The 25,756-nt window shown below is 43.1% G+C and overlaps 1 protein-coding gene and 1 long non-coding RNA gene across 9 annotated transcripts in view; one reads left to right on the top strand and one right to left on the bottom strand.

The window, feature by feature from the left end:
* Ankfn1 (ankyrin repeat and fibronectin type III domain containing 1) overlaps positions 1-25,756 on the bottom strand; it is a 407,382-nt gene that overhangs the window by 9,560 nt on the left and 372,066 nt on the right. For all 8 annotated transcript variants that reach the window (XM_031350944.1, XM_031350945.1, XM_031350941.1 and 5 more), the window contains 2 exons: positions 17,515-17,681; positions 11,232-11,445 (listed from right to left, as the gene is read on the bottom strand). In XM_031350944.1, the coding sequence (XP_031206804.1) occupies positions 11,232-11,445; positions 17,515-17,681 (381 nt within the window). The remainder of the gene's footprint in view (positions 1-11,231; positions 11,446-17,514; positions 17,682-25,756) is intronic.
* Positions 1-25,756, top strand: part of LOC116076894 — a 51,551-nt gene that overhangs the window by 3,248 nt on the left and 22,547 nt on the right. The gene's annotated exons all lie outside the window — the stretch shown is intronic.

A 25,756-nucleotide genomic window follows, 5' to 3' on the forward strand; every position in this document is an offset into this window, starting at 1 on the left:
GAAGAGAGAGGGAGGAAGGAGAAAGAAAGGGGAAGGGGGAGAGAGAAAGGGAGGGGAGAGAGAAAGGGAGGGGAGGGGAGAGAAAGAGTGAAGAGGAGGGGGAGAAAGGAGGAGAGGAAAGGGAAAGAGAGGGAAGGGAGGGAGAGAGAGAGGGAGAGGGAGGGGAGGGAGAGGGAAAGAGAGAAGAAGAGGGGGAGAGATGAGTGGAGGGAAGGGAGAGAGAGGGAGGAGGGGGAGGGAAAAAGGGAGGAGGAGGAGGAGGAGTGAGGGGGAGAGGGGGGAGAAAGAGAGGGAGGGGGAAAGAAAGAGAGGGAAGGGGAAGGAGAGTGAATATTGTGTGTTATTGATGTGTGGGAAATAATCAAGAACTCTCTTATAATGATGAGGAATCTAAATTGTTTCAGCTCTTTGGGCTGAAATTTGGCAGAATCTGAAAAATATGTATATCATGTATCCTCATAAGTCTTTTTTTTTTTTTTTTGGCTATCTGTTTGAGAAATTGTCACCATGTGCACATGGAGGCGTTTTAGAAGTTGTTTACTGCAGCATGATTTATAGTAGTGAAAAACTAGACATCATCTTGTGGTTGAGAATGCTGTCAAAGGAAGACGTATAGGCACAGAAGCACTAAGAAAAGGAAAACAGTTTACTGGTAGAGTTCTGCAAGGGAATCCATACTCAGGAGTCGCTTACTGATTACAAAATACACAGGAATTAACAAAATAAAACCATAAGGTTAGCCTGTTAGGCTGTTCATGGTGGAAGGTTAGATGTGGCTATTACAAGAATATTGAAAATTACAAAAGTAAGTTTATTTTGTTAAGGAGTCAGTATCAGGGCTTTTTGTGTTGGAGACTCCTTAGCTACCTACATTTTTTTTCCATTTCCCCTCTCCCAACCCTTATTTGCTTATTTCACACTCGTGGTGTGTGTGTGTGTGTGTGTGTGTGTGTGTGTGTGTGTGTGTGTATTGGTGTTTTGATTCCCACCCTAACTAGAGGTGACTTGCACACCTACTAGTAAGTTAGGTTCATTAAATGGTATTTGAGTGTACTGGCTGGTTTTGTGTGTCAACTTGATACAAGCTGGAGTTATTACAGAGAAAAGAGCCTCCCTTGAGGAAATGCCTCCATGAGATCCAGCTGTAAGGCATTTTCTCAATTAGTGATCAAGGGTGGGAGGGCTCATTGTGGGTGGTGCCATTGCTGGGCTGGGAGTCTTGGGTTCTATAAGAAAGCAAGCTGAGAAAGCCAGGGAAAACAAGCTAGTAAGTAACATCCCTCCATGGCCTCTACATCAGCTATTGCCTCCAAGTTCCTGACCTGTGTGAGTTTCAGTCCTGACTTCCTTTGGTGATGAACAGCAATGTGGAAGTGTAAGCTGAATAAACCCTTTCCTCCCCAACTTGCTTCTTGGTCATGATGTTTTGTGCAGGAATAGAAATCCTGACTAAGACACTGAGTTATTTTATTTTTTGTTTATGATAGGCTTATTGGAACTTAATTCTACCAAAAGTTGTGGAACATTTGTACTTGGTACTCAAGTAAACTAAAATTTCTAAGAAGTCAGAACACCTGTTTCCAGGGAGTTTACTGTTTTGGTGGAAGGATGAGGCAAGTTATATGCATTCATAGGACTGTGGCAGGACATAGGCTTTATAAGGGGAGTATAGCAAATAAGATGCAGGTTTATAGGAAAAAAGAGATAACATTTTTATTGGGATAAACTTAATAAGCCATCTTTTATTTATTTTGTTCCTTCAATGTCTATTCTTTTTTTACATTCACTTATTTTTTTTTAATCTACCATCTAAAAGTGATTTGAGGCAGGCTTTTGTAATTGATATTCTTGTAATGATGACAGGATTATAAATGGGAAAAATGAAAACAGTACAAGCAAATCTACTTAATTAGAATATGGGGAGCAGGAATGGAATTGGGAGATCCAAGGCCACAATGGAAGGGTCAATACTGAGGTTGCACACTTACAAATGTTCATAGTAGCCTTTTTGGTAGAAAAAACTATAAATTTCCATTATGTCCTTCAATGAATGAATGGTTAAATTGTGGCACACCCATAATATGGAATACTTTTTAATCAGTTAAAAAAAAGAACATTTTTGCTAGATCATAGAGATGAAGAACAGATTGTGGGTTGCTGGGGGTTGGGGGTGGGCCTAGGAGAGCAGCAAGGCCATGAAAGGCTAACACAGAGAGTTTTGTTGTAAGGTTACATTAAAGTATTGTGATCGTGGTAGGAGTTATCCACTGCCAACTATATGACAGAACTGTGTCAAGCCACACGTGTGAGGCTATCACATCACAGTGAGCATTTGTGTAACAGCTGGAATCTAGATCCACTGTGTGGGTTATATCCATTTTCTTTTTCTAATAATGTCTAAGTGATGTGTTAAATGTTAATATAAGGGTTTGAGAAAGGAGACACAAGAACTTTCTGGGATCCTGTGTGTATAAGTGTTTCAAAACATAATTTTAAGAGACTCTAGTTTGAAAAGCAGGTGGAACCAGAGAGGATGGGATGCTTAGATAAGAAGCTAGCTCCAAGTTGTATAGCCAATAGATGATTATTGAAGGGTTTTGAAGAGCAGACAAGATAAGAAGAGGGATGTAGGATAGTTATGTATCAGGTAAAGCATGAGAGAACAGTGAGGAAGAGAGAGCATAGAGGGCAGCTAGCAAGGGAGGTCTAGGCTGTGTGTTTCCTCAGTGTGTTTCTTCCTCAAGCTGTGGTGCTGAGCAGTAGTAGAGTTTGTATGGAGGAAGAGGGCTTGCAGGAAAGCCACTCATTCTAAGATGTTTGTTGAACATGAGTTTATGCCAGAGGGTTAAGGATTCTACTTTTGAGCTTCTAATATCATGTCAATCAGACAACAAATAAGTCAGAACATATGAACTCTAGAGAATACAAAGTCCTGTGAACAAATTGATGTTGGCTTTTAGCTATCGAGTGACTTGGGAGGGAGATTCTTTTTGATTAGATGGTCAGGGCCTGCATCTCTTTGCATCTATTTGTGAATCTGCATGAGATCTTGGCGATCAGAGGAGTTCTAGGGAAGAGTGTCCCAGACAATTAGGAGAACATTCATGATGCCTGCATTCACGATGTCTGCAAAGGTAGACATGGTAAACCAGGAAAGCCGGTTAGTTCTATTGCAGCCGTAGCTTCGGTTGGGCAGCAGAGAGGATGGTGAATTTGATCGGGGACAAGCTGAGTGTGAGGAGAAGGCAAGAGTATCCAGGAGACTAACTGGGAATATGCTGTGGTAGGAAGGTTGAGGGGAGGTACAGGTGGATGTGTGGAAGAAAGCCCCACTGGAGAGGGGATGGTTGAACATGTACAGTTGGTGCAGCCATTGACTATAAAAGGGGGTGGGTCAGGGTTGGGAGAACCATGCTAGTGTTGGTGCTTTCAGAGACGGAAGAAGACATTGTTCTCAGAGACAAATGATTAAGAAAGAAGACAATAAATATAAAGAGATTGTATGTGTGGGGAGGGGAGTGGGTGTGCATGTGGATGTTTTAAAAGGAGAGAAAAGAATAAAGGCTTAAACTGAGTGATTTTCATCTTTGTCTTTTTCATTTTTTTTTGATTGAACATGGGATCTTCTACATATTAGGCAAGCTGTATCCTCAGCCAAGTTTTGTTTTTCTTGTTTTTTTTTTTTTTAAAAACAGTTTAGACAGTTCTCTCTTTGATCTTTAATGGGGGGAAGATCAGGCACTGAAAGAAACAGGAAGCAATGATTGTTACTCCTTTCTGGTGATGGCTAGGATAGGTGCCTTAGGAGTTGGAAAAGAGGTTAATTGAAGATCTGAAACTGGGTTTGAAATCAGATCCATGCAAAAAAATTAGAAATTGGTTTTAGTTGAATTTCCCTCCCCACCTCTATGGTTAGTGAAGCTGTCTTGATGGGATTGTTTACATCCCAAGACTGATAACACTATCTGGTATTCACTTACCTTGAGTCATCTATAATGCCAAGACACTGAACAGCATTATTTAATGCTTGTTTTTTTCCCCTCATTTTGCCAATGAAAATACTGAAGCTTAAGCTTATTAAATTTTGCATCTTATATAGCTGATTAATGGCAGAATCGGTACCCAAGTACAGACGCATACTTCTCCAGAGACTGATAGCCACCTAAGAACTCTCGTGAGTCTCCTCTGGATGCATTCCGATGGCAGGGATCCGGCTCATCTAAGCGACTGACCCAGAATTATATTAAAGTCCCTGGCAAGGGAGCCTAGGCCTTTGCTGCCACTCAGACTTGCATTGGTTTCCCTGCCAGTGCTGTAGCACAGTTGGCACTGATGGCTTTAGAGAATAGAGGTGTATCTCCCATAGCTCTGGAAGCCCAAGTTCAAACTCAGCGTGTTAGCAGGACCACATTCTCTCCAGCGGAACGGGGAATGGAACAGTTCCTTGCTTCTTCTGGCTTCTGGTAGCGTTCTTTACATTTTTTTATTGTCTCATAGCTTTCCTTCAGTGTCTGCACCTTCTGTTTCTTATGAAGACTCTTGATACTGGGTTAAGGGCCCAGATAATTCAGGATGATCTCATCTTAAGATCATTAGTTGTCTCTGCAAGATCTTTTTGAAAAAAAAAAATGAATATGGCCACGATTCCAGGCTGTGAAGGTTAACACTTGGACATATTTTTGGGGTGTGGAAGTTTCATGATTCAATGCACTAGAAACATACAGCAAAATGCCTGCAACAAGGCGTGGTTCTCGAGGAGCTTGACAGTGCCTTTTCTCCTTCTAGTTAATGATTCAGGTCCTTGACTAAAGCAATTTGCACTCTAAAAGGACTTATCTATTTCTATTTTCTATGTATGTGTATGTATGGGTGTATATGCACGCAGGTGCCAGTTGAGGATAGAAAAGGGCGTTGAGTCCTGTGGAGCTGAAAGGTTAGGTCGTGAGCCAGCTTCTGTGGGTGCTAGGAACTGAACTCTGGTCCTCTGCAAGGGCACCGAGTACTACAGAGCCGCCTCTCCAGCCTCTAAGTGGCAAACAGAAGCTAGCATCTAGAGAAGACTGAGTGGTATAGAGCGTAACTTCAGAGAAGCCAACGTAAATTGTCAGTGGTGGCCCATATTTGAAGATCTTGTCTCTAGGGAGGGCCCAGGTGGCACTAGTTGCTCAGTTCTCTCAGCTTTCCGAGGATTTTATTTATATCTGTGTTACTGCACTTGCCAAGTTTCATTATAAACAACCCACTCTCTCGTATTTCTCTCCTTTGGACTGTTGAGCTCTATAGAGAGCATGCACACTGTCTTCCTTATCTCTGTTTAGTCAAGTGTTAACTTCAGTCAGTGAAGGAATGAGGGGAACAAGGTAAGCAAAAGGGTACATCGAGTCTTCTGCATGTCCCGTGTCCTCTAATTGGAACTTGGGCATTGGGCATTGAGCAGAGCACAGAGCTCTTCCCATCATCAGACTGTCCCTTATCACCCTTGCATTGGCCTCTTGTGTGGAAAGTACATTGAGCTGTAGTGAAACTGGAATGTGTGTGGAAATCTAGGCACATAAAGAAGAGTGAGGCTGATCATCTCTGATCACTCCAGAAACAACCTGGAAAGATCTAATTTACCTGGTTTGCCCTGGAAATTCACAACGACAACTGCTCATACCATGTCTCTGTCATTGGTGCCATCAGAACCAAGAGTCCACCCACATTTGCGGAAAGAACAGTTGGTAAAAATGAGACAAACCTTGGCTAAAGGCTTGTCTTGTTTCTTATTGCGTATATAGTTTTAAAGGAATTACTTAGCTTGCCTGAATCCTGTCTGTAGCATAAAGGTTGTTAGGCTGCTTATCTTCCATTGGTGTTATGCAGATTAAATAGACTTTTTAAAAGACATTTTAAGTACCCTAGAGACTGAAGATATTATTAGTATCATTGAGGGATGCAGTTTATTACTTAAGACTGAATGAATATTCAAATGTACTTCAGGACTTTGTTGAGAGGGTTCTTTGGACGACTGGAAAGAGCAATGCTTTCCTTCATGGTGTTCAAGACTGTATTTAATAATTAGACTCAATAGTGAGTTAGTAAATGATATAATTCACTATATGACTCCTATAGCGTGATGGGTAAGAAGTAAATCAAGAGAAGACTTAGTTATAACTGTAGTAACCCAGGAAGGAGGTGTAAAAGAGCCAGAGAATGGAGTCTTAAGTCTCTTGTTGGCTCATGACCCTGCCCTTAGGAAATGCTATTCTGGTAGGATTGGATCTTAATGTTTGACTCTCATGACTGTTGGGGTATTTATTAGAAGACATAACGGAACCTCTTACTTAGAGCGGTATAGCCCTCCAAGAACAGGCTCAGAGAGTCTCCAGGGTGCATCCCGGGCATCCAGGAGAATTTCTAAGGACTTAGGCCACTGCTACTTCCTCTCCTCCAGGAAGAGAATGCAGAGTGCAGCTTCCCTCCCCAGATCCAGGCCACGTGCTCCTGGTATTCATTATGGTAGGCACCTTTCCCAGCTTATGTTATCCAACCTGGTGGCACTCCCTACTCTCCCATGGAGGGCACTGGGCAGGCCAGCATTGGGTGAATCTGAGCTTCCTCTCTGTTTGACCTGGGAGGAACTGGATGAGGGTCTAACCATATCGTTCGTGCTAGGGTAGGATGCTTGGTTTTCCTTCCTGCTGTTGTAATGGATGTTGCAACTCCTGGTCTCTGGGGGTAAGGCCAACAACAGCACAGTGGAGTTGCTGTGGGTCTCGAGAGTGTATGGGGAGATGACACTTCTGGAAAGAATTGTTAGTTTAAAGTTTTTGCTTTTTTTTCTTAAAGGTGGTGTTGTTAGTGGTCAGGCAGAAAGAAAGGAACAACAAGTCAGATTTCCCTAAATTCTATATCCACGTGGACTACAGCATTATCCATATATATATGCACATGCATATATGTGCCTTACTGGATCTATTTCCATGTGTTTAATAGAACTGAAATAATTTATAAGTAAAAAAAAAATGTATTGACTCATCAAGCCTTAGGTAGTTTTGTTCATTTTTTTTCTTTTTTAAATTTCCCAAGAGAAGGAGTGCCTCAAGGGACCATCTGGCTTATGCCATATTGTTCCCGACCTCTTCTGGGGAAAGGTTATCAGGAAGTTTCACATTTGGAAGAATGGGATGATCTTCAAAGACATTTTGAAGAAAACAACAGCGACCTTCCCTCCATTGCCTCACCCATGTGTCACAAGGAGAAACAATCAGTGTTGGGGAAAAATATTGCTTCCTGTGACACTGTCCCCACAGAAAGGGGTGGGAAAGAATGCCCATGGGGTGGAGCAGGACCGCCCTCCCCTCACTGTGCACCGCCTTTTCTTGGAGCCAACATTCCGCCCTGGGCCCTTGGGAGATGCTTCATTTCAATCAACTCAGAGGGGTTCTTTCTGTTTTGAAAGCCACACAGAACTGGGAGGTTAGCATTCTAGTTCCTGTTCTCATGCCACACAGAGTCACACAAACATATCCAACATAGTCCACAACTACGGCAGAATCTGGGGTTGGCACCAGGGGCGATATCTGTGATAGGTTCTCCATTTCCAGCAGGCGCCTTAGAAGTTGAGGGAGTTCACCCACATAGAAGGGAATCGTGCTGAGAACTTTGTGCTGTGAGTAACCCAGTTGAGGGGGATGCTTGTCTCAATTGGGTTTTCCCTAGTCACAAGTGATTTCCAAACAACTCAAAGTGGTCACACTTATGAAGAGGACAAGAGACAGGACAAGAGTCCATTGCCCTGAACGGAATCTGTGCTTTCGGGTTTGTGTGTGTGTGTGTGTGTGTGTGTGTGTGTGTGTGTGAGGAGATAAGACAGTGTTTCTCCCTCATGCTCCACAGAGTGTTCTTGTCAATAGGTTCTGTCTTCTCTTTGCTGCTTTCCATGTCTCTGTGTTTCACAGGCCCGAGGAATCTTGGCTTCAGAGAAATAAATGGACCCAAGAGAGAATTATGTTTTAAGAAACAGAATGATGATCACTCACATTTTCAGTTAATAATAAAATCCAAACGCAATTGGGCAGATCCTCCCAGCAGAGAGTGTGTGTAATCCATCCTTAGGCCAACGTGAGAGTCTGGCATTTCTAGGGCATAGAGGAGGCCACCCTCATACAGTCTAGGAGGAACCCACTTGGGACCCCCCCCCCCCCGTGGCTAGAAGATTAAACACTGGAAAAATTCTGTGAACAGAGAGAGCAGATGAGCTACGAAGGTGGAAATAGAGTTGAAAATCTGTTTGTGGGATTATATAAACCGTGGAGCTGGCTTAGACGTGGTTTCGAGCTTTACGTGTCTCTGGTACTTGCTGCCTTTCTTTCATCTTCTCTTTCACAGCCAAGACTTTAGAGTGTGTCTTTCCAGTCCTATTTTGTCCCCTCCCATTTACACCCCCACCCCCACCCCCCGCCTAGTGACATGTCTTCCTCTTCTCCTTCACAAACTCTTCTCGTCAAGGCTATTGATGACTTCCTTGTTGAGAAAAGCAAAAGAACAGAAAGTGTACAGTTGTTTTATTTAACTTTTCTCCATCCTTTGACCTGCTCTCTTTTCTTTCTTTTTTTTTTTTGGCACTGTTTTCTGCTTTGTTATGTTTTTCTTTTAAATCTCTTGTCCCTGGTTGTTCCTTCTTAATCTAAGGCATCCTGTTGATTCATGTCCCGGACGCCTTCCATAGGGTTTCTCTCCATGGCTTACATATACTTTCTAGGGGATCTCATGCATTTTTATAGTTTCAGACACAATGTATGGGCCAACAGCATCTTAAATCTGTATTATTATTAGCTTAATTATCTTTCCAGTGTGGTAGATATCTCTACATTGTATTTTTTTTTCTGAAAAATTTTTTTTGTGGAAATATTCAAAGCCATTTATATTTAATACACCCAGCTATTGAAGCTTATTTTTCCTTCTGTCTATCTCTCTCTCTCTCTCATTTTTCTATTTTTCCTTTTTCCTTTCTTTCTTTCTTTCTTTTTTTTTTTTTTTTTTTTTTTTTTTTGGTAAATCGCATCCTGGAACCCTAAAGCATCCAATTCAGAAAAATTTAGGTTCTTCTTTTTTATTCGCCTCCTAAACTCTCTGCTTTTCATATTTTCCCTGTATGTTCTCCCCATACAGTGGTGAGATTTAATTTTAAGAGAAATTTAGATTCCATTGATTCTTGCTTATGGTTTCTAGTGCCTTTCTGTCACAAGCTGAGAAATCCAAACTTGGTGGCGGGAGCTTCAGCATCCTACCTGGGATGGCCCCCACGGGCCACCCCACCTCTTACTACCCATCCTTTCCCTCAAGTTGGCCCAGCACTCCACCTTCTTTCCCATCCACCTTGAAGCCTTTCTATTTTTCTGCTTAGGAAACTCCAGCTCCAGACTTTTTCCCTGTCCTGTGGTGGGTTAAGATGTCGCCATCTCAGGTGGGCTTCTGCCGAGCATCCTCGAATCCACCATCTTCCGTCTGCCTTCATCACAGTTGTTCTGTATTGTACACTGGAGTTCTAATGGCCTGCTCTTCTATTTCTATTTTCCTTTCCATTCCTTCTAGACTAAGTTCCATAAAAGTGGAGACTTTACTCTTTTTCGTTGTCTCCTGATTACTCAAAACAGTGTCTGACACATGGTAGGCAACCAACATGTATTTTTATATGGACATAAAGAATGAGCAGCCAGTATCCTGACCATCAGCTGCACCGACCACAGTTACTGAAGTACCGATCAGAACAATCCACTTCCTCTGCCCACATCGCTCCCTTTCCTCTTCTGCACATCTTCTGCTTGCTCGGTACTGGCTCCTGCTTTGATCTTATGAGCATGTGGGTCAATGCCACCAATCTCCTTTGTAACCCTAGGCAGTTACAGAGTTGTTTCTTTTGTCAGTCTATCTAAATCTCCCATTAGATCAGTTTCTGGCACAAAGGATATTTGGTTTGTATCCCCAGGGCGAGTGCAAGTTGGTAAAGCAAAGCAAACAGTACAAAACACCCGAGAAACTCTACTGAAATCATTATTTTGTTGAATTAATTGGTAAGTCATTGACGTCTTTGGTAATAAAAGTTAGCAGCTTCCCATGTTCTTCCACACTTGCCAAGTTTTTACTTTTAGAGACTGAGATTTTTTTTTTTAAAACAGCAGCACATACCAAGTTGCTTATAGGAAAGGCACATATCCCCATTAAAGGTTTTACATGAAGATGGTAACATAAAAAATACGATATTTGTAATATACTTCCTGTTACATTTCATCTTTGATAGTTTTATTCACAAATGACTCCTCAAGGTAAAGGCATTACTATCCTGATTTTACATGTACAGAAACTAATACTCAAATGTAGCAATCTGTCCAAGCGCATGCAGCTAGTACAACAAAATTGGAATTTGAATACAGGCCTCTGATTTCTAAGCCCAGGTTCTTTGTGCTGCACCATGCTGCCCCCTATGGGACAAGTCTATAAATTGGAACTGTTCACTAAAAATAGTATTATGCAGATTATGTCGGAGTTTAAGATGTAGAATTAATAAAGGTGCTTTGAATGGCCATCATTTTTATTGACTAGAAAAATGACACTAGACTCAACCTTCCCCAGGAAATAGTGTTGTATAGCATTTCCTAAATTTATATCCTTTTTCTTCTGCCTATAAGCTCAAAGATATTTTGTAGAAAATTATGTTTTTTTCCATGATGTTTTTGCCACATAATCTCATCCTTAATTTCTGAGGTATGGTGTAAGGCATTTCTTTCGACTTCTTCCTTGGATCGTCATGTTCATGACTATCCTGAGCTTATTGGGTTTCAGTTTTAGGATTCCAATTAGTTTATTAAAGGTTTCTCTCTTCCTCACATTCCTCACATCCTTACATTTGGGCTGATGTCCTTACCTGGAATGGCAGCAGTCCTCTGTTAGGGAAGTTTTGAATCTCCATTCTTGCTCAGTGTCCTTCCATACCTTGGTCATGTGGACTAGCACTGGTCAAGTCTACACCCACCACCTCCTTCCTCCCCGACAAAGCAAAGCAATCTCATGTTATTGCCTTAGTCTTCACGGCTCTGGGTTTGTTTCTTTTATGCTTTTTTATTCTTACTCCTGAACAGTGTTTCCTACCCCCCACTAGAACCAATGCATCCACACAAAGAACATCACCAGCGAGGACAGGGCTAAGACTCTAGCCGCCAAACCAAAGAACTCAAGATCTTTCTGCTTACCACTCACTGCCTTTCTTCTGTGCATCTCTGGGGATGGGGATGTTGACGGAAGACAGTCAATGTGTGATGACGTAGAACTGATCTTCTTTAGATTCTGCTCGTTGGAGGAGTCTATCAGCTTGGTGATCGTCAAGCCAGAGACTGGTTGCTTGTATCGGGCATACTGTAGAGCATCCATGATCCACCTCATCTCACGCCAGACTTCATCGATTTGCTTTGGAGTAAAATGGTGAAGTCATTAAGCTATGAAGCACTCACTGAAGAAAAATACATTTTCTTAAGAGTACAAGGTGAACCATTTGCTAGACTTCTGGTTTCTATGGCACTGCCTTGAGCCTTAGTTGCTTTGTTTGCCAAAGACAGATAAATATCCCATAGGCTGTCCTGACGATTGAGTGGGATGCTGGGTTTGAAAGCATGTACGATGGACACTGCAGGGTGCTTAGCTCACACATGTAAAGCATATCTTCTCTTGCTGTGTCATGAAACATACAGTGTCCTGGAGGAGGTGATGTGATTGGGTGATGTATACATTTCAGAACATTTATACCCATGTTCCAGGAACTGTCTAACTTAGTAAGTTTAATAAGTAAGCTGACTACTTTTGTAGATGCAAAGCGAATGCTTCCAAAGTCTAAAGCAGTTTTAAAAAGCTCCTGTGGAGGAGTTGAAACACTCCATGGGAGCACACCTTAGATCAGGACCCCATTTGATTTCAGGGTTACTATAGTGATGACAGTGACATTTTCATTATAGAGTACAGTGGCAGTTGCGAGTGGTTTAAGAGTTGCTCGATTTTTCTCTCTCCCTGTAGATGACAGATGTTCTTCAGATCACTATGGCCCCTGGCCATGGCCATGAGCTTTCTGATTGTTTTGCCTCTCAAGAGGAGACCATCAGTTACACTGTTTCTTGGGAACCTAAAGCTTGCGGTCGGCTTTCCATCTGATTTCACTGGGTACCTTGGCAAAGCCGTAACTGAGGAAGTTTACCCACGTAATGGCTAAGGTAGCATCCAGCTCTAATACTTTAAGGTTCTTTTCAGAGAACATTTAGAAAGTTGGTGTCAGTACCAACTTCAGGCAGAAGATGTTCACCGTGTGAAGAATGGTATGTTAAGTGTCCCTGATTGTAGAGGTCTTAAAGATTAGGTATCACCCAGTGTTACTTTATTTTCAATTTTTTTCTTAGGTCTTTATACTTAACTATACTCTTAAAAAAAAAAAAAAAGCAACACTACCAATGAACCTTGTACTCCTAGCACATAATAGATTCTGAAACTATGACATTCCCTCTCATGGTCACGCCCAGTGTGACAAGCAAGCTAAAATGAACTAGTGGGTGAAACTGTGTGGCTGGGGGCCATTTCCCCTTGCTTTCTAGCTCTGTGCTGCCCTGGTAGGGCCTGGCAGAGTATTCAACATTGGTGTTGAAAGCATGAGATTGAGACCCACGGTTTGTTCCCTCGCTTAGCTGGGCAGGAAACTCCACAGCAGCCAGGCCCAGGAGGAGGCACTAAGCTATGATGGGGGAGAATTTGAAGGGAACCCGAAGTTCATAAGGGCAAAGCCAAACTGGGACTCCCAGGTTAGACCTGCATGGATTTCCCTTGATGAAACAGTTACTTTCTCAGCTGGCTGTTATTGGCATTCGGTGTACAGTGGTCTTGAAGTTACTTCAAAGGCACTAGATTATGGCTAACTTCTCTAGAGTGCCTGTCAAGGACAGGAACTATGTTTTCATATTTTTCTTAAATTAGATGCTCAGGGGATGATAGCACAGTAAATGAAGGGATGGGAAGGCTACCCAGCTCTTCAGATTTCTACTCTCAGAGTTATTGGAAAGATTCAGGGGATATGGATGAGTGAGCTCCGCTAAACGGAGCAGCATTATGATGTCTTCAGTTATACGATGCCAATCAAAATTCTTTCAGTAGGATGAATGTGAATCCCTAAAAGATTTCCCAAATCCTAACCCTCAGGACCTATGGCTATTACCTTATATGATAAAAATAAAATGAGTGCCACTTTCAGTGGCAAAGCTGGGGTTGTTAAGGATTCTCGAAGAGATGTTTGTCCTGGGTTGTCTGTGGCAGAACTAATTCCAGTGACAAATGTCTTCATAAGGACTTGCTGCCAGCGAGAGGCAGAGGGGGACTTGGCTGAAGAGAAGAGACAGTTCAGCCACAAAAGCAGAGATGGACGTGAGGTAAGGAATGACAGCAGCTCCCAGATGCTAGGGGAGGCAGGGAACGGACTCTCCCCTGGGCTCTCAGAAGACTGCAGTGCTGCACCGGAATCTCGGACCTCTATCCTCCAAGGCCTAGAATAACGTTCTGTTACCTTAAGCTAGCCACTTTGTGGTAACTTGTAAACTCATGGGATTTTTCATAACAGTCCACCTGTTCTCTTTAGATAAAGGCATTTCGGCCTCTTGCGGAGCATGGACAGAGCTGCACGCCGAAATGCCGACAGCTTAGGTTTACCTGGTGCTGAGGTGAGGAGGGCCCAACTTAGGAAAAAGAAAAAAACTGCCACTGGCTCGGGGAGGCCTGTGGACTGAGTTTAATGAAACCTTGCTAAGTAGCTCCAAAAGAATTCCAATTTCCACTCATTTCACCTTCTACTGTTGATCTAAAAGCAACTGACAACATAATCCCCCCCGATTTTAAGGTCCAAATTCGACTTCTGAAGACTTGCTGACACGCTTTTCAAATGAACGCCTGTGAACTGCCCGGGTCTGTTGATTAAAGGTTCTGCGTTCACTTCTCACCCCACTCTTTACAAATTTCAGTTTTCATCCTATAAATTATACCCTTTCTCTGGACCCAGGCGAGATAATATTTTTATTAAAATGTAAAGGTGATTGGCTTTCACTTTCTCACGGCATAGCCACAAGGTGCTTGAGGGGATGATAGATTGGCTCTGTTTAATGAGCTCTGTTTCTATTACGGCTTAGGCACATTTGAAGCATTACAGTATATAAATTATGGCCTAATTGCCCTTTTGGCTTTAACAGCTCAAAGTACGCTAAGCCTCAGGTCTTCATGCTTTGACATTTCTTTCCTTCTCTCTCTCTCTCTCTCTCTCTCTCTCTCTCTCTCTCTCCCTCTCCCTCTCTCATTTTCTTCCTTCACTCGCTTTGACGTTTCTACTGCCTGTACTGTCTATAAAGCCTGTATACCTTATCTGTGATTTTTCTATGCTTCCCCTGGTCCAGACCTCCCCTTTTTTGGCTACGCTCCTTGGCTTCTTTTCCAAGCAGTATTTACATAGACTCCCCTGCTCTTTACAATGTTTGGTTTGTGTAGTAACACTGTCTTAGATCTAGGCAGACCTGGCAGTTGCCTCTGCAGGCCCTGGTTATGGTGTGCGGTGGGCTGAGCTGTGAACACCAATGGCTGAGTGGCTGCAGCTGGTTTTCATTTTGGGGGCGGGGGCTAAGAAGTCAACACAGGTAAAAGGGAGCCAGGACACTGAGTTGTCTGCAGGCAGTGAAATTGCTCATGTCGGGGCCAGCAGGGTGGCATACTGAAGGCTGGGGATCCAGGTAGATGGTATGGAATTAGCCTACTCCAAGAAGTAGTTTTTGAACACTTAGGGAACTGGCTTTTATCCAAGTCTATGTGCCTACGGGAGTCCGGAGCAGGCAAGAACTTTGAGAAATTCTTGGCCTGGGCTGCCATTATTCAGCCCACTTAAACATTTGATCAGAAGGAATGAGAAAAGAGGCTCGAGGCTAGGTGTAGAATGAGGGGAGCACGGGGAGTGGTCAGGAAGCGAGGATGCAGTCATGGATTCTGCGATGGTTCAAGATGGCCACAGACTAAAGGAAAGCAGTGTTTTTATTGGATGAATGAGATTTGGAGAAGCTTATGGGGGAATAAGGCAGAAACGCAATCCAAGGAATGGTTAGTAAAGTGTTTCTTTAAAATGTTTCTTGTTGTGGGTCATAAAAGTAATGTTAGAGTTGACTAGGACCAGAGAATTTCTCTAGTCCAATCCTTCCACTGCAGATATGAGAAACAAGCCCTGCCACCCACCTCCAGATCAAACAAAATGTCATCTGCTCTGGGACAACTAAAGGATGTGTTCCTTGACTTTGGGATTCTTTATTACTGAGACAATGTGACCCAGACTGGCCTTGAGCTCCTCATGTAGCCCAGGCTAGCCTTGAACTCTCAGTCTCCCCGTTTCAGCCTCTCTATCTCTGGATTACACCTGTGTATCAACATGCCAGGCATCACCATGGCACTGGACTCATAAGATGAGGAGGGGGTTAGAAAGACAGTTCAGTGGCTAGGAGCACTTGCCGTGCAAGCATGGAAACCTGAGTTTGGATCCTGGTTCCCACGTGAAATGTTGAGCATGGTCACGCGCACACTCCAGCAACTTCAGTGCTAAGTCAGGTGGGAAGGAAGGGTTTACAGAAACAGGAAGATTTCTGGGATTTGCTGGCTGCTAGCTTGGTTGAGAAACGTCAAACTCCAAGCTCAGTGAGAAACCCTGTCTAAAAGGGACTCTCTCTCTCTCTCTCTCTCTCTCTCTCTCTCTCTCTCTCACACACACACACACACACACACACACACACACACATATGCACACACACACAGTGTTTGGTGTCATCTTTATGTCATATCCCCCTTTTTCCTATTCTGTTTCTACTGTCAACATCTGTTCTTTATTAGAAATGAAATTAATGGACCGAATGTTTTAAGATTCTAAAGTCTATAACCTCAGGTGGAGAAGTAAACAGGTACTCCTTTGGTCTGAGGACCATCCTCATTTATAGATGAGGGAAATAGGGTGGTTCTACTGCACAATTTCTTTCTAAATACCAAGCCTTTATTCCTCTCGTTTTTATATTTCAAAGGACTTTTACTTCTACCTTTTTATTGTTTGTTTTCAAGACTTTATTTGATGTTGCCCTGCCCCTGAGTTCACTATGTAGCTAAAGGTGACCTTGAACTCTTGATCCTCCTGTGTCTACTTCCTGAGGCATGTCTTACCATGCTTGCCCTTGTACTTCTTATTGATGAATGCATATACAACTTACTGACTAGCTGATATGTGCCAGGCACTTTATGGACATTAGCTCACTAAAATTATTTCTGTAACCCTAAAATAATACTAAGATGTAGGGCTATTATCACACATCCCTCCCTTTTTGTTTTCTAGGAGACATGAGTCATGCTATGTATCCCTGGATACCTTATAATTCTCTATAAAGATCAGACTTGCCTTGAATTTGCAGAGATCAGTCCTCTTCTGTCTCCTGAGTGCTGGAATTAAAGTGTGTCCATAGTCACTTTATTGTGACTATTTTTCATAAATGAGTAGAAAAGGGGGAGTGTGTGTATGTGTGTGTGCATATGTGAACATTTATGTGTGTACGGGTGTGTATGCATACATGTGTATAGAGGTCAGGGGACAACCTTCAGTGCTGTTCCTCAGGAGCTCTGTCCACTCCGCTTTCAGCACAGGGTCTCCCTCACTGACCCTGAGCTCACTACAAAGGCTAGGCTGGGCCACTGAGTGCCAGAGGTTATCTTGCCCCAGAGTCCCTGAGCACAGGGTCCATTCCCTGGGATTACAAGTCATGCCCCATGAACTCTCGCTTTTTAATGTGGGTTCTCAGGGCCTCATTCTGCCAGGTAAGTACTTTACCCAAGCCCAAGTGACTTAGCTATCGAGCCCCAAGTTCACAATGTTTCCTCATATTGAGCTTTTTACTTCTTATTTGGATAGTTGTTGGAGCTTCTGGTCTGGCTGCTTCCTTACCTTTAGACCTCTCCTTAAATTCAGGAGAGACCAGGCAGACTGTTTAGTGAGCAGAACCACACAGAAATCTTATAGTGAACCACCAGGATGACTATAGCAGTAGCCACGAGAGGCATGGCCTCCCTGTTCCAATATGGCCCAGTAGAGCTGTGAGAAACTGTGATTTTTTTTTTTAATTGTGGCCTTTAGTCTGCTCTTACTGCTATCATCCAGTCTTGTTCAGTTTCCCAGTCTTGTCTGGCCACCCAGTGTTCAATTTCTGCCCCGACCAACCAGAACACCTTATCACTTCCAAATCTTATCTTCCCGCCTGTCTGCCTTTGTCTGTTTATTATTTTCTCTTTGGATGCTGAACTCTGTTTCTACATGGTGCATGTAGTCTAGCCCAGCTAGTTCCACGAGCCCAGCTCGGATGCCATCAAGACCTTCCCATGGCATCTTTCCTGCTAGCCACCAGTGAACAACATTAAGCGCATTACCGGAGGGGGCGGCAGCAGCCTTACCTGAATGAAGTCCAGCACTTGCTGGTGCCGTTGTTTGGCAGCTGCGACCTCGCTGTCTGAGATTGCCTCCCTCAGGGACTGTTGGGTATTCAGAGAGTCCAGCTCTACAACAGCAGAAAGGCGGCAATACAGACTAATAAATTTCTCTCTGTAGCTGCAAAAATGAACTGGAAAATGGACAAGCAAAATAAAACATGTTAAGATCTGGTATCAAAATAGAGAAATTCATACAGCACAGAAAACCAGTCGAATGGAAACATGATTTATTAACCCTATCAGTGGAAAATATTAAGCCATAAATAAATTATAAATGTGCTCTTAAGGGGCTAGTTGTCTGGCTTTAGTCAGACAGTGTTCCCTTTTAGGTTACCAACTCCTCATATGGTATGGGGAAGTGGGTTGGCTCAAGCTGCAGTTTAGATGGACTTTTTCCTAAAGTTGGGGCCTTTTTCATACATAGTCTTGTGCCACGTAATGGTGTTTCAATGATGTCTGCACATGTAGGGGTGGCCCAATAAGACTATGTCACTTAGTGATATCATAGTCATCTAGGTTTATGTAAATATAGTATGTGATGTTTACAAAATTGACTAATGATACAAGTTTCAGAAGTACTGAATTGCTAAATATACATTTTTGTTTGTAGGGCTACACACACACACACACACACACACACACACACACACACACAAACACACACACACCAACTTGGAAAAACACTTTAAAAACAAATAAAGTCAAGTAGCAACTTGTAACCTAGATTTGATTTTCAACCAAGTCTCTTGCTTTCTCTGCCTAGAAGATGAGACATGCTCTTCTCAGGCTGTCTCATGTCTAACTAGAAATTTCCTCTATAACTGTATTTGGATTTGAATCCTTTTCTGCCTGTTTTCCTTTTGCAACTTTGGAAGGATAGTGGGTTCGAATTCTTGACCAGCTCCCCCCCCCCACTTTTTTTGGTCTTGTAGATTTGGCCTTCATTTCTCAAAACACACTGGGACAGAAGCCACAGGGAAGCTGCATGCCCATCTCTGCTCCTTTTCAGGAAAGGCATATGGCAAGGTTTCCTGCTCTCAGGACAGCTCTGGCTACACACTATGACCTAGGGTTCCGATGTGGTGGGAAAGAATTTTGGTGTAGGACAGTGTGGTTTGAGGGTCTTCCTGGTCCATCACCAAAGCTAGAGAGTATTCCTCATTTATTTTGTGTTTGTCCAACTTTCACTTTCCGGGCTTTGAAAACAAGGTCATTGTAAGCTCATGGGTGTTCGAATATTTTGGCTGTGTCTTCTTGGGTGAGAGATTATACTAAGACCATCCAGTTTACTACCTATGCCTCCCTTTGTTAGAGATCCCAGTACCTAATGCCCAACCATTCAGGAAAGCTAAACCATCATGCCTCAGAATGGGATATCTGTTCATCTCCACTAGTGAGGAAATCTTGCTCCTTTGCAAGTGAGGGATTTCTCCTCATCTTTACATCCTTGCCTGCTTCCTTGCTTGGTATCCTCTTAGGAGAAATTTTAGGCCAGTGAAAGGGTGACCCACACTGCCTTTGCTCCCATGGGATAGAAAGAGGTGAGAGCAAGGGCTTCGGTGCTCTAGATTCACTAGAGGTGTGTCCTACTCTCTCCAGGCTGTGTTTCCCTTACTCCAGCTCCACTTATCCTCAGGCCTGGTTATTCTGTTACCTGGTTATTCCTTCCTTCATACCCTTCCTATACTCTCTAGAGCTCACAGAGAAGAGCTGATCCCATGCTCTGCCAGCAAATGGTAAAGCTCATACCCTTTGCCCAAACAGTGGCATTCTCTGGCAATTTCCTCACTTAAAACTCTACAGAGACCCCTCTTTAGGATGAAAATCCAAACATCTTTCCCCCAATAAGGAAACTCTTAAGGTCTAGGATTTGAATGTGAATCTTTAGTTGTATCTTTCATTATACAGCTAGCATTTGACACGTGTCCTCCCTTGGCTGTAGAGTGAAGAGTCTCACAGCCTCTGTTTCCAAATAAACTTGCAAATGACAACAAAAGTAGACTTGTTTTTTTTTTTCTTTCTAAAATATGAAGGATGGCTGGGTGGTGGTGGGACACATCTTTAATCTCAACACTCTTGGGTTTCGGGGGAGGGGGCAGAGGCAGGTGGATCTGTGAGTTTGAGGCCAGCCTGTTCTACAGAGTGAGTTCCAGGACACTCAGGGCTACATAGAGACCTGTCTTGAAAAACTGTTAAAAAAAAAAGTTGACTGTGAAGAAACCGTGTGATGCTTTTGAAAGAAGCAGTATTGGTTCTATCTGAATTCTTAAAGACCAGGATATTCAGTTTTGTCTCAAAAGCCAGGGAATCCGGTTTTCTCTTGCATTTTGTGGTAGGATCTGTGAATCAGTGGGTGGTCTCCCATGCCCACGCCACCCAATGCCATCCATGCCATGCACCACAAATGAGTTACAAGTACGTTTCAGATGCAGCACTTTCCCTGCTCCAGCGGTTTCTACCCGCAGCCTTTAATGTCACTTTGACAAATGTTGTTCTGACATAGTCTTTTGTGGTTTAGCAATGACACATTTGGTAGCCATCCCTGAGGAAGGGACAGTAGACTGGAAGCCTCTAATATATATATATTTTAAATGTGAATCCCGTGCATTTTGCAGACAAGCCAGTATAAGGTGATGGTAATGTCATTATTGGGACTACATGATTTGTGAGTAACACACAAACTAAGACCAATTCTCTGTGGTGTTGTTTCTCTTCTATTTCCCCTCTGTATAACATAGCGACAGAATAGAGTACAGCTGCTCTGAACACTCAAAGGGCAGTGGAGTAGAGAGTGAATGGATTAAAGACCACGCTGGTAAACAGCGGTGCGTTTGCTACCAGTGCGTGATGTTAGGAAGGTGATCTCCAAGGACCTCAGTCTTATCCCTAAATCTGGGCAAAGAAGGGCTCTCTAAGAGGAACCAGCACAGTGTTAGTACAGTACCCAACATGCATATGGAACATACCAGAATCAGTTTGTTCTAACACTCTTCTCCTTCACCTTCTGGGAAGAACAAAACATTTAATAGTTCAAATACAAGCACACTGGGATGAGAATAGTCTAAGAACGCTCATCTCTTCACACCCCCAGTCTGTCTGAAAATCATGGCCTCGTTTGAGAGCCAAAGAACAGACAAGATAAGTTTAGTGCCACAAGTCTTTGCCAGGGAGCCAGAAAGCCTCTGGGCCTGAGGAGCTGGGGCCACAGAGTCCTGGTAGTGAATGGACTGACATTTGGAATACAGGATTTGTATCTTAAATCTGGAAAAAATGGGGATTACGAATAAAGGTTGATGCTGGGCCGTTTCCTTCAAGACTGGGGTCTGGATTCTATTAAGCTCATTGCCTAGATATCCCACGAGTACCTCAAGACTCATCATTTGTCAAACTGAACTCATCATCCTCCCCTCCCCCAGCTTCTTCCCCCCCACCCCATGTTTCCTGCTTTGGTAGATGGCAGTGCCATCCATCTCAGACCCCATTCAGACTCTCTGGCTCCTCCATCTTGCCCCTCAGCTGCATGACATCAATCACCAAGTTGCATTGATTTTTTAACTCCTGAATCCCTTTGCCTTTCCTTCTACACTTAAAGCCCTACCATGCCAGTCCTGGTTCCGAGGTCTTACTTATCATTGCCCACCTGCGCCAGTATAATAGTCTCTTAATGGTCTCATCACCTCTAGTCACAGCCCCAGTACCCCCGCTTTTGTGTTTTCTGCCTTCCCTAGAACTGCTGGAATCCATTAGGCCCTTAGCATCCCTTTCCTTAAAACCTTTTCACCATCCCTTCTTGCCCATAGGATGTAGTCTCACCTCCTTGGAATGACTGCCAGGAGTCTGACCTTCTAGCTTCCATGGAGGTGCTAAGCATACATCACATTACTAAGGGCGGACCTAACCGGCTTATCCTTCGTGCATGCTGTTCCCTTCGCTTAAACTGGTTTCTCTCTTCAGCCTTGCCTTTCATTTTCTGAATTTTGATTTATTCCCCCGTGATCTAGTTAAAATATTGCCTCTGAAGGAAGATCTGGGTATTCTGAAATTCAGGGGCTTCTGTCTTACAGTAGGGCTTTCATTGTGCTAGGATTGTTGATAGAATCGCCTCTATCCCCTCTAGATTCTGAGATTCTGAGATTTGGGTGCGTAACCTGCATGTCGTGAATGTCTGCAGGTCCACCCAGTACAGTGACTGGCCTGTAGTGGAAGCTCAGCAAATGTGTGTTGAATGAAGAAGTGTATGGCCAATTTTTTTTTAATTCTCCAGAATTCTGTCCTTTTGGTCCAATCAGCACAAATTACAGAGCCAAGGAAATCAATAAAAAATCAGCTTTTCTCATGGTAGGCTAGCCCTTTCATTGAGACTGCCCACAGGGTCAGGGCAAGGCGACCTCCTCAGTGCAGGCTAGGCAAATCCTCAAGAGGCCGCGCCATTGGATGGTGTGTCTGACCTTGTGACGTTGTTCTCCCTTTTCTTCTGGAACAGTTTACACAGTGATGCCTAAGGGCCTCCATACATGGGCTTTATGGCCTTGCCTAAAGGGCTGATGCAGTGCCAGCCCCAGGGCTGTGGAGAGGAGTGGGTCTTTTGAAACTGTTTCTCTTTGTCCTAGTTCAACCTGCCATCCAGAGCTTGAGACATCTTCCTTTGCCGTCTCTTTTAGAGTCACAATATCCTGTGGGTGTCTCCTTCTGCTCTTTAACTCCTGGAGACAGGAGGCTAATCTTCCTTATCATTTTGCCCTCGCCACATCTGTTTGGTGATGGAACAGGCACGGATGCAGTTTTCCATTGCTGGTCAGCAAGTTATTTACGATTCGATGAAGGTCACTGGTTGGGAGCACAGTTGGGTTGCCAAATCTCAAGTCTTTCCATGAGGTAGATGATGATGATGACTTGTGCAAGTCGAACTGAAATATACTACACCCTTTACTATAATTTACATATTCCCATAATTTACAGCTTTTTAAGTTTCATTAGAATTCCCTTGTTAATAAAGTTTTTCCTAGTTCTGACTGAATTTCTAAAAACATTCTCTTTTTTTCTTTCAGAAATGCTTAGAGCATTTTTACCACTTATTTTGGAATGACCTAGAGCACAAGGCCCTAGTTAAAAATGTTTTTCTTAGCATCTTCCTCAGAGGAGCCTGGTCCAATATACCAAGGCTTAATAGTTCCTATAGAAGTTGTCATTCATTTCTTAGTGGGCTAATGCCCAGTGGAGGAGAAAAGAAAGTTCTGGCTGCTTAAGGATAAGGTGGGGTTTGTCATAATACTTATTAAGAGCCTACAATCTTTTAAAACTTGTTTCTGATATGACAAACTTTGCACTGGACAGTGTATCACTTTCTACTTACTGGCAACACTTTGCCATGGTCCTTAAAAAATACCAAAGACACTAATGGAATTGGACGTGTCAATGGAACAAAGCCCCACCAATTGGTCTTTTCCGGAAACTACATGGTGCTCATTAATCAGTTAGATAGCCCATGGTGTAGCCGTAAGGGAGGGCCAGAGGAGTATCAGTTTGTCTTACTTTAGAAAAAAAAAAAAAAAACAACCTTCAAACCAGGAACTGTGAGACATAGGCTTTGATCTATGGCCTATTTTTCATAGATGAAGGCTAGTGTGCATGGTCTCACAGTTGCTTTTAACAATAAAAGTAGGTAAGACAGATCAAAGGGAAAGACACAGTTGGATACTACTATATTACTCTGCTGATCATATTTCTAAGTCTGCATTTGTGTATTTATCTCTGGGTCCTAGGAAGAACCACTTAAGCTATGGCCCATGGATTTGTGGCGTCACGATTACCCAGGAGCTTATTAGAAAAGTCTATTTTCCAGCTCATTCTCAGCCTCCTGACCCAGCATCGCTGAGGCTGAGCTCCAGGAATCTATGTTTTAACAAGTTCTCCAGGTGATTCTTCTGAACATTAAACTTCGAGGAACATTATTCTAGGGCATTGTATCCTTAAGTATGTGTTTTGTGGATCTTTTTTAATAGATGCCATGCCAAAAATGTTTCCAGTTCTGGTCAGATGAATTCAGAAAATTCTGAGTTAAACAAAGTCAAGCTTTCTTTCATGTGTGTATGTGTGTGTGTGTGTGTGAGAGAGAGCTTGTAGTGCATCTTGCAGAGCTTTTAACACTATACTGCTCCAAAACATCCACTGAGTTTCATATCAACACTCACAATCAATATACTCCGTTCCTTGTCAGAGTCTCTGTGCGCTGAAGGATCGGGCTTTTCCTGCTGTGACTTCCTCTCCCGTCTTTGTTGCTCTCACCTATTCTAGACTATGTACACTGCTCTCTTGCCCACACATACTATTACTCAAAGGCCTCTGCACTTGCTTTTCCTGTCATCTGGAAATGCCAGAACTCTGCTCAAAAGTGACGTCTTCATAGAGGCCTTCCCAGGTCATCTTACAGAGAGTGGCAGCCCTGTGGCTTCACTCTAGTCTCTTTCCGTGGCTTGCTTTTGCCCACAGCCTAACATCTCTGATGTTCGTGTTATCTGCCCATCGGTTGCACATTTGTCTCCCCCAAGAGGATGTGCACTCCATGAGGAATTCCCAATTTATTGGGGCCTATGGTAATGCCTGACACGTGGTAGTATAAGTTGGTGGGAGAACAAATGAATGAGCAGAGGGAAAAGGATGCTATAGGCTTCACCAGCTGCAGTGTGGAGAGAGGCACAGAGAGCAGCATGATGAATGGTGGCAGGCCAAGTACATGACCCTCACAGGATTCATAGGACTCTTTCAAGTGTCTGTGACCCACAGGATCCTAGGAAGTGTATACTGTCATCATAATATATACTGTCAAAAATTGATCCCAAATCATTGATTGGTCCACAGGTGTCATTGAGACATGGAGAGACAAATCTCTCTCTCTCTCTCCTTCTCTCTCTCTTTCTCCCTCCCTCCCTCCCTCCCTCCCTCTCTCTCTCTCTCTCTCTCTCTCTCTCTCTCACACACACACACACACACACACACACCTATAATTAATTAAAGATAAGGTATGATCCAGGCTAGTTCCACAATGAAGTCTTTCCTTGCTCTCTTTCCCTTTATCTATCCTGTGGGAATGACTTGTTTTCTTGGTTTCAGAAGCTATGTGTAGACACTGCTTTAGTTTTAGTTTTTTTTTTTGTCTTGTCTTGTTTTTGTTTTTGTTTGCATTTCTGCTACCAATGTGACCTCAGAGACAATCTCCTGCTGTTTCTTTCACTCTTGTTAATAGTCTCTCACTCTTACTTGATGCCTAAGGTGAGGGAATATGGTGGTGGTGGGGTTTCCCTCTTAGAGGCAGAGGTAAGGAGGAACTATGTGAGAGGGGTCTGAAAGGGGAACAGTATTTAGGTTGTAGATAGATAGATAGATAGATAGATAGATAGATAGATAGATAGATAGATAGGTATATAGATAGATAAAAACAGTTGCTCATGCTTGACTTCACTCAGTGTTTCCCATGCCTACATTTCTCTCTCTTTGCCATAAGCTCTCATCCTACCCCTAGACTTTTAAGCTCACCTCTGAAGGTTTTGGCTCTTACTTTCCATTCACGTTACACAACCCTTTTGAGCAAGGGGCATGGTCCCTTCTTTTGGTTCAACTGAATGTCCTCTCCATGCCTGATGGCTCTGATCTAACCCAGCCAAACCTCTTTCCCCAAATCTTCCTGACTACTATGTTCTCATATCTTTGCTAGTTCATCTCTCCCTCTCTAGAAATCCTTTCTTTTTTATCTATGTTTATTAACCTGCCCATCCTTAAACAACTACATCAGATATACCCTAGGGAATGTACTGAATAGTCACACTGGGGCTTTGGGGAATGGTATGGTTACTATTATTAATCATGTGACATAGTAAAGGTGTAGAAAGTTCAGTGAGAGCCAGTGTCATACAGTAGGGCACCCAGGCCTGTCTAATCTTTGTCTGCAAATCTGCTTCTAGCTTCTCTTAGGTTTCTTGCCTCTGGAGAATAGCAGTTGCCATTCATCACCCTTTTGGGTGTCTAAACTACTTGGAGCAAGGGCAACTAAATGGTTTAAGCAGTTTATCCCAAAGAGATAAATTTGGATTCAGATGCCCAGATCTCAAAGTGAAGTTTCAGGCTATCACCTTATGTACTTCTAAATCTAGCTTAGGAGCCGTCAAAAAAGGCTCTGCCTTGCCGGGCAGTGGTAGCGTACGCCTTTAAT

Source organism: Mastomys coucha, unplaced genomic scaffold (assembly GCF_008632895.1).
Source record: "Mastomys coucha isolate ucsf_1 unplaced genomic scaffold, UCSF_Mcou_1 pScaffold5, whole genome shotgun sequence".
Classification (NCBI taxonomy): Eukaryota; Metazoa; Chordata; class Mammalia; order Rodentia; family Muridae; genus Mastomys; species Mastomys coucha.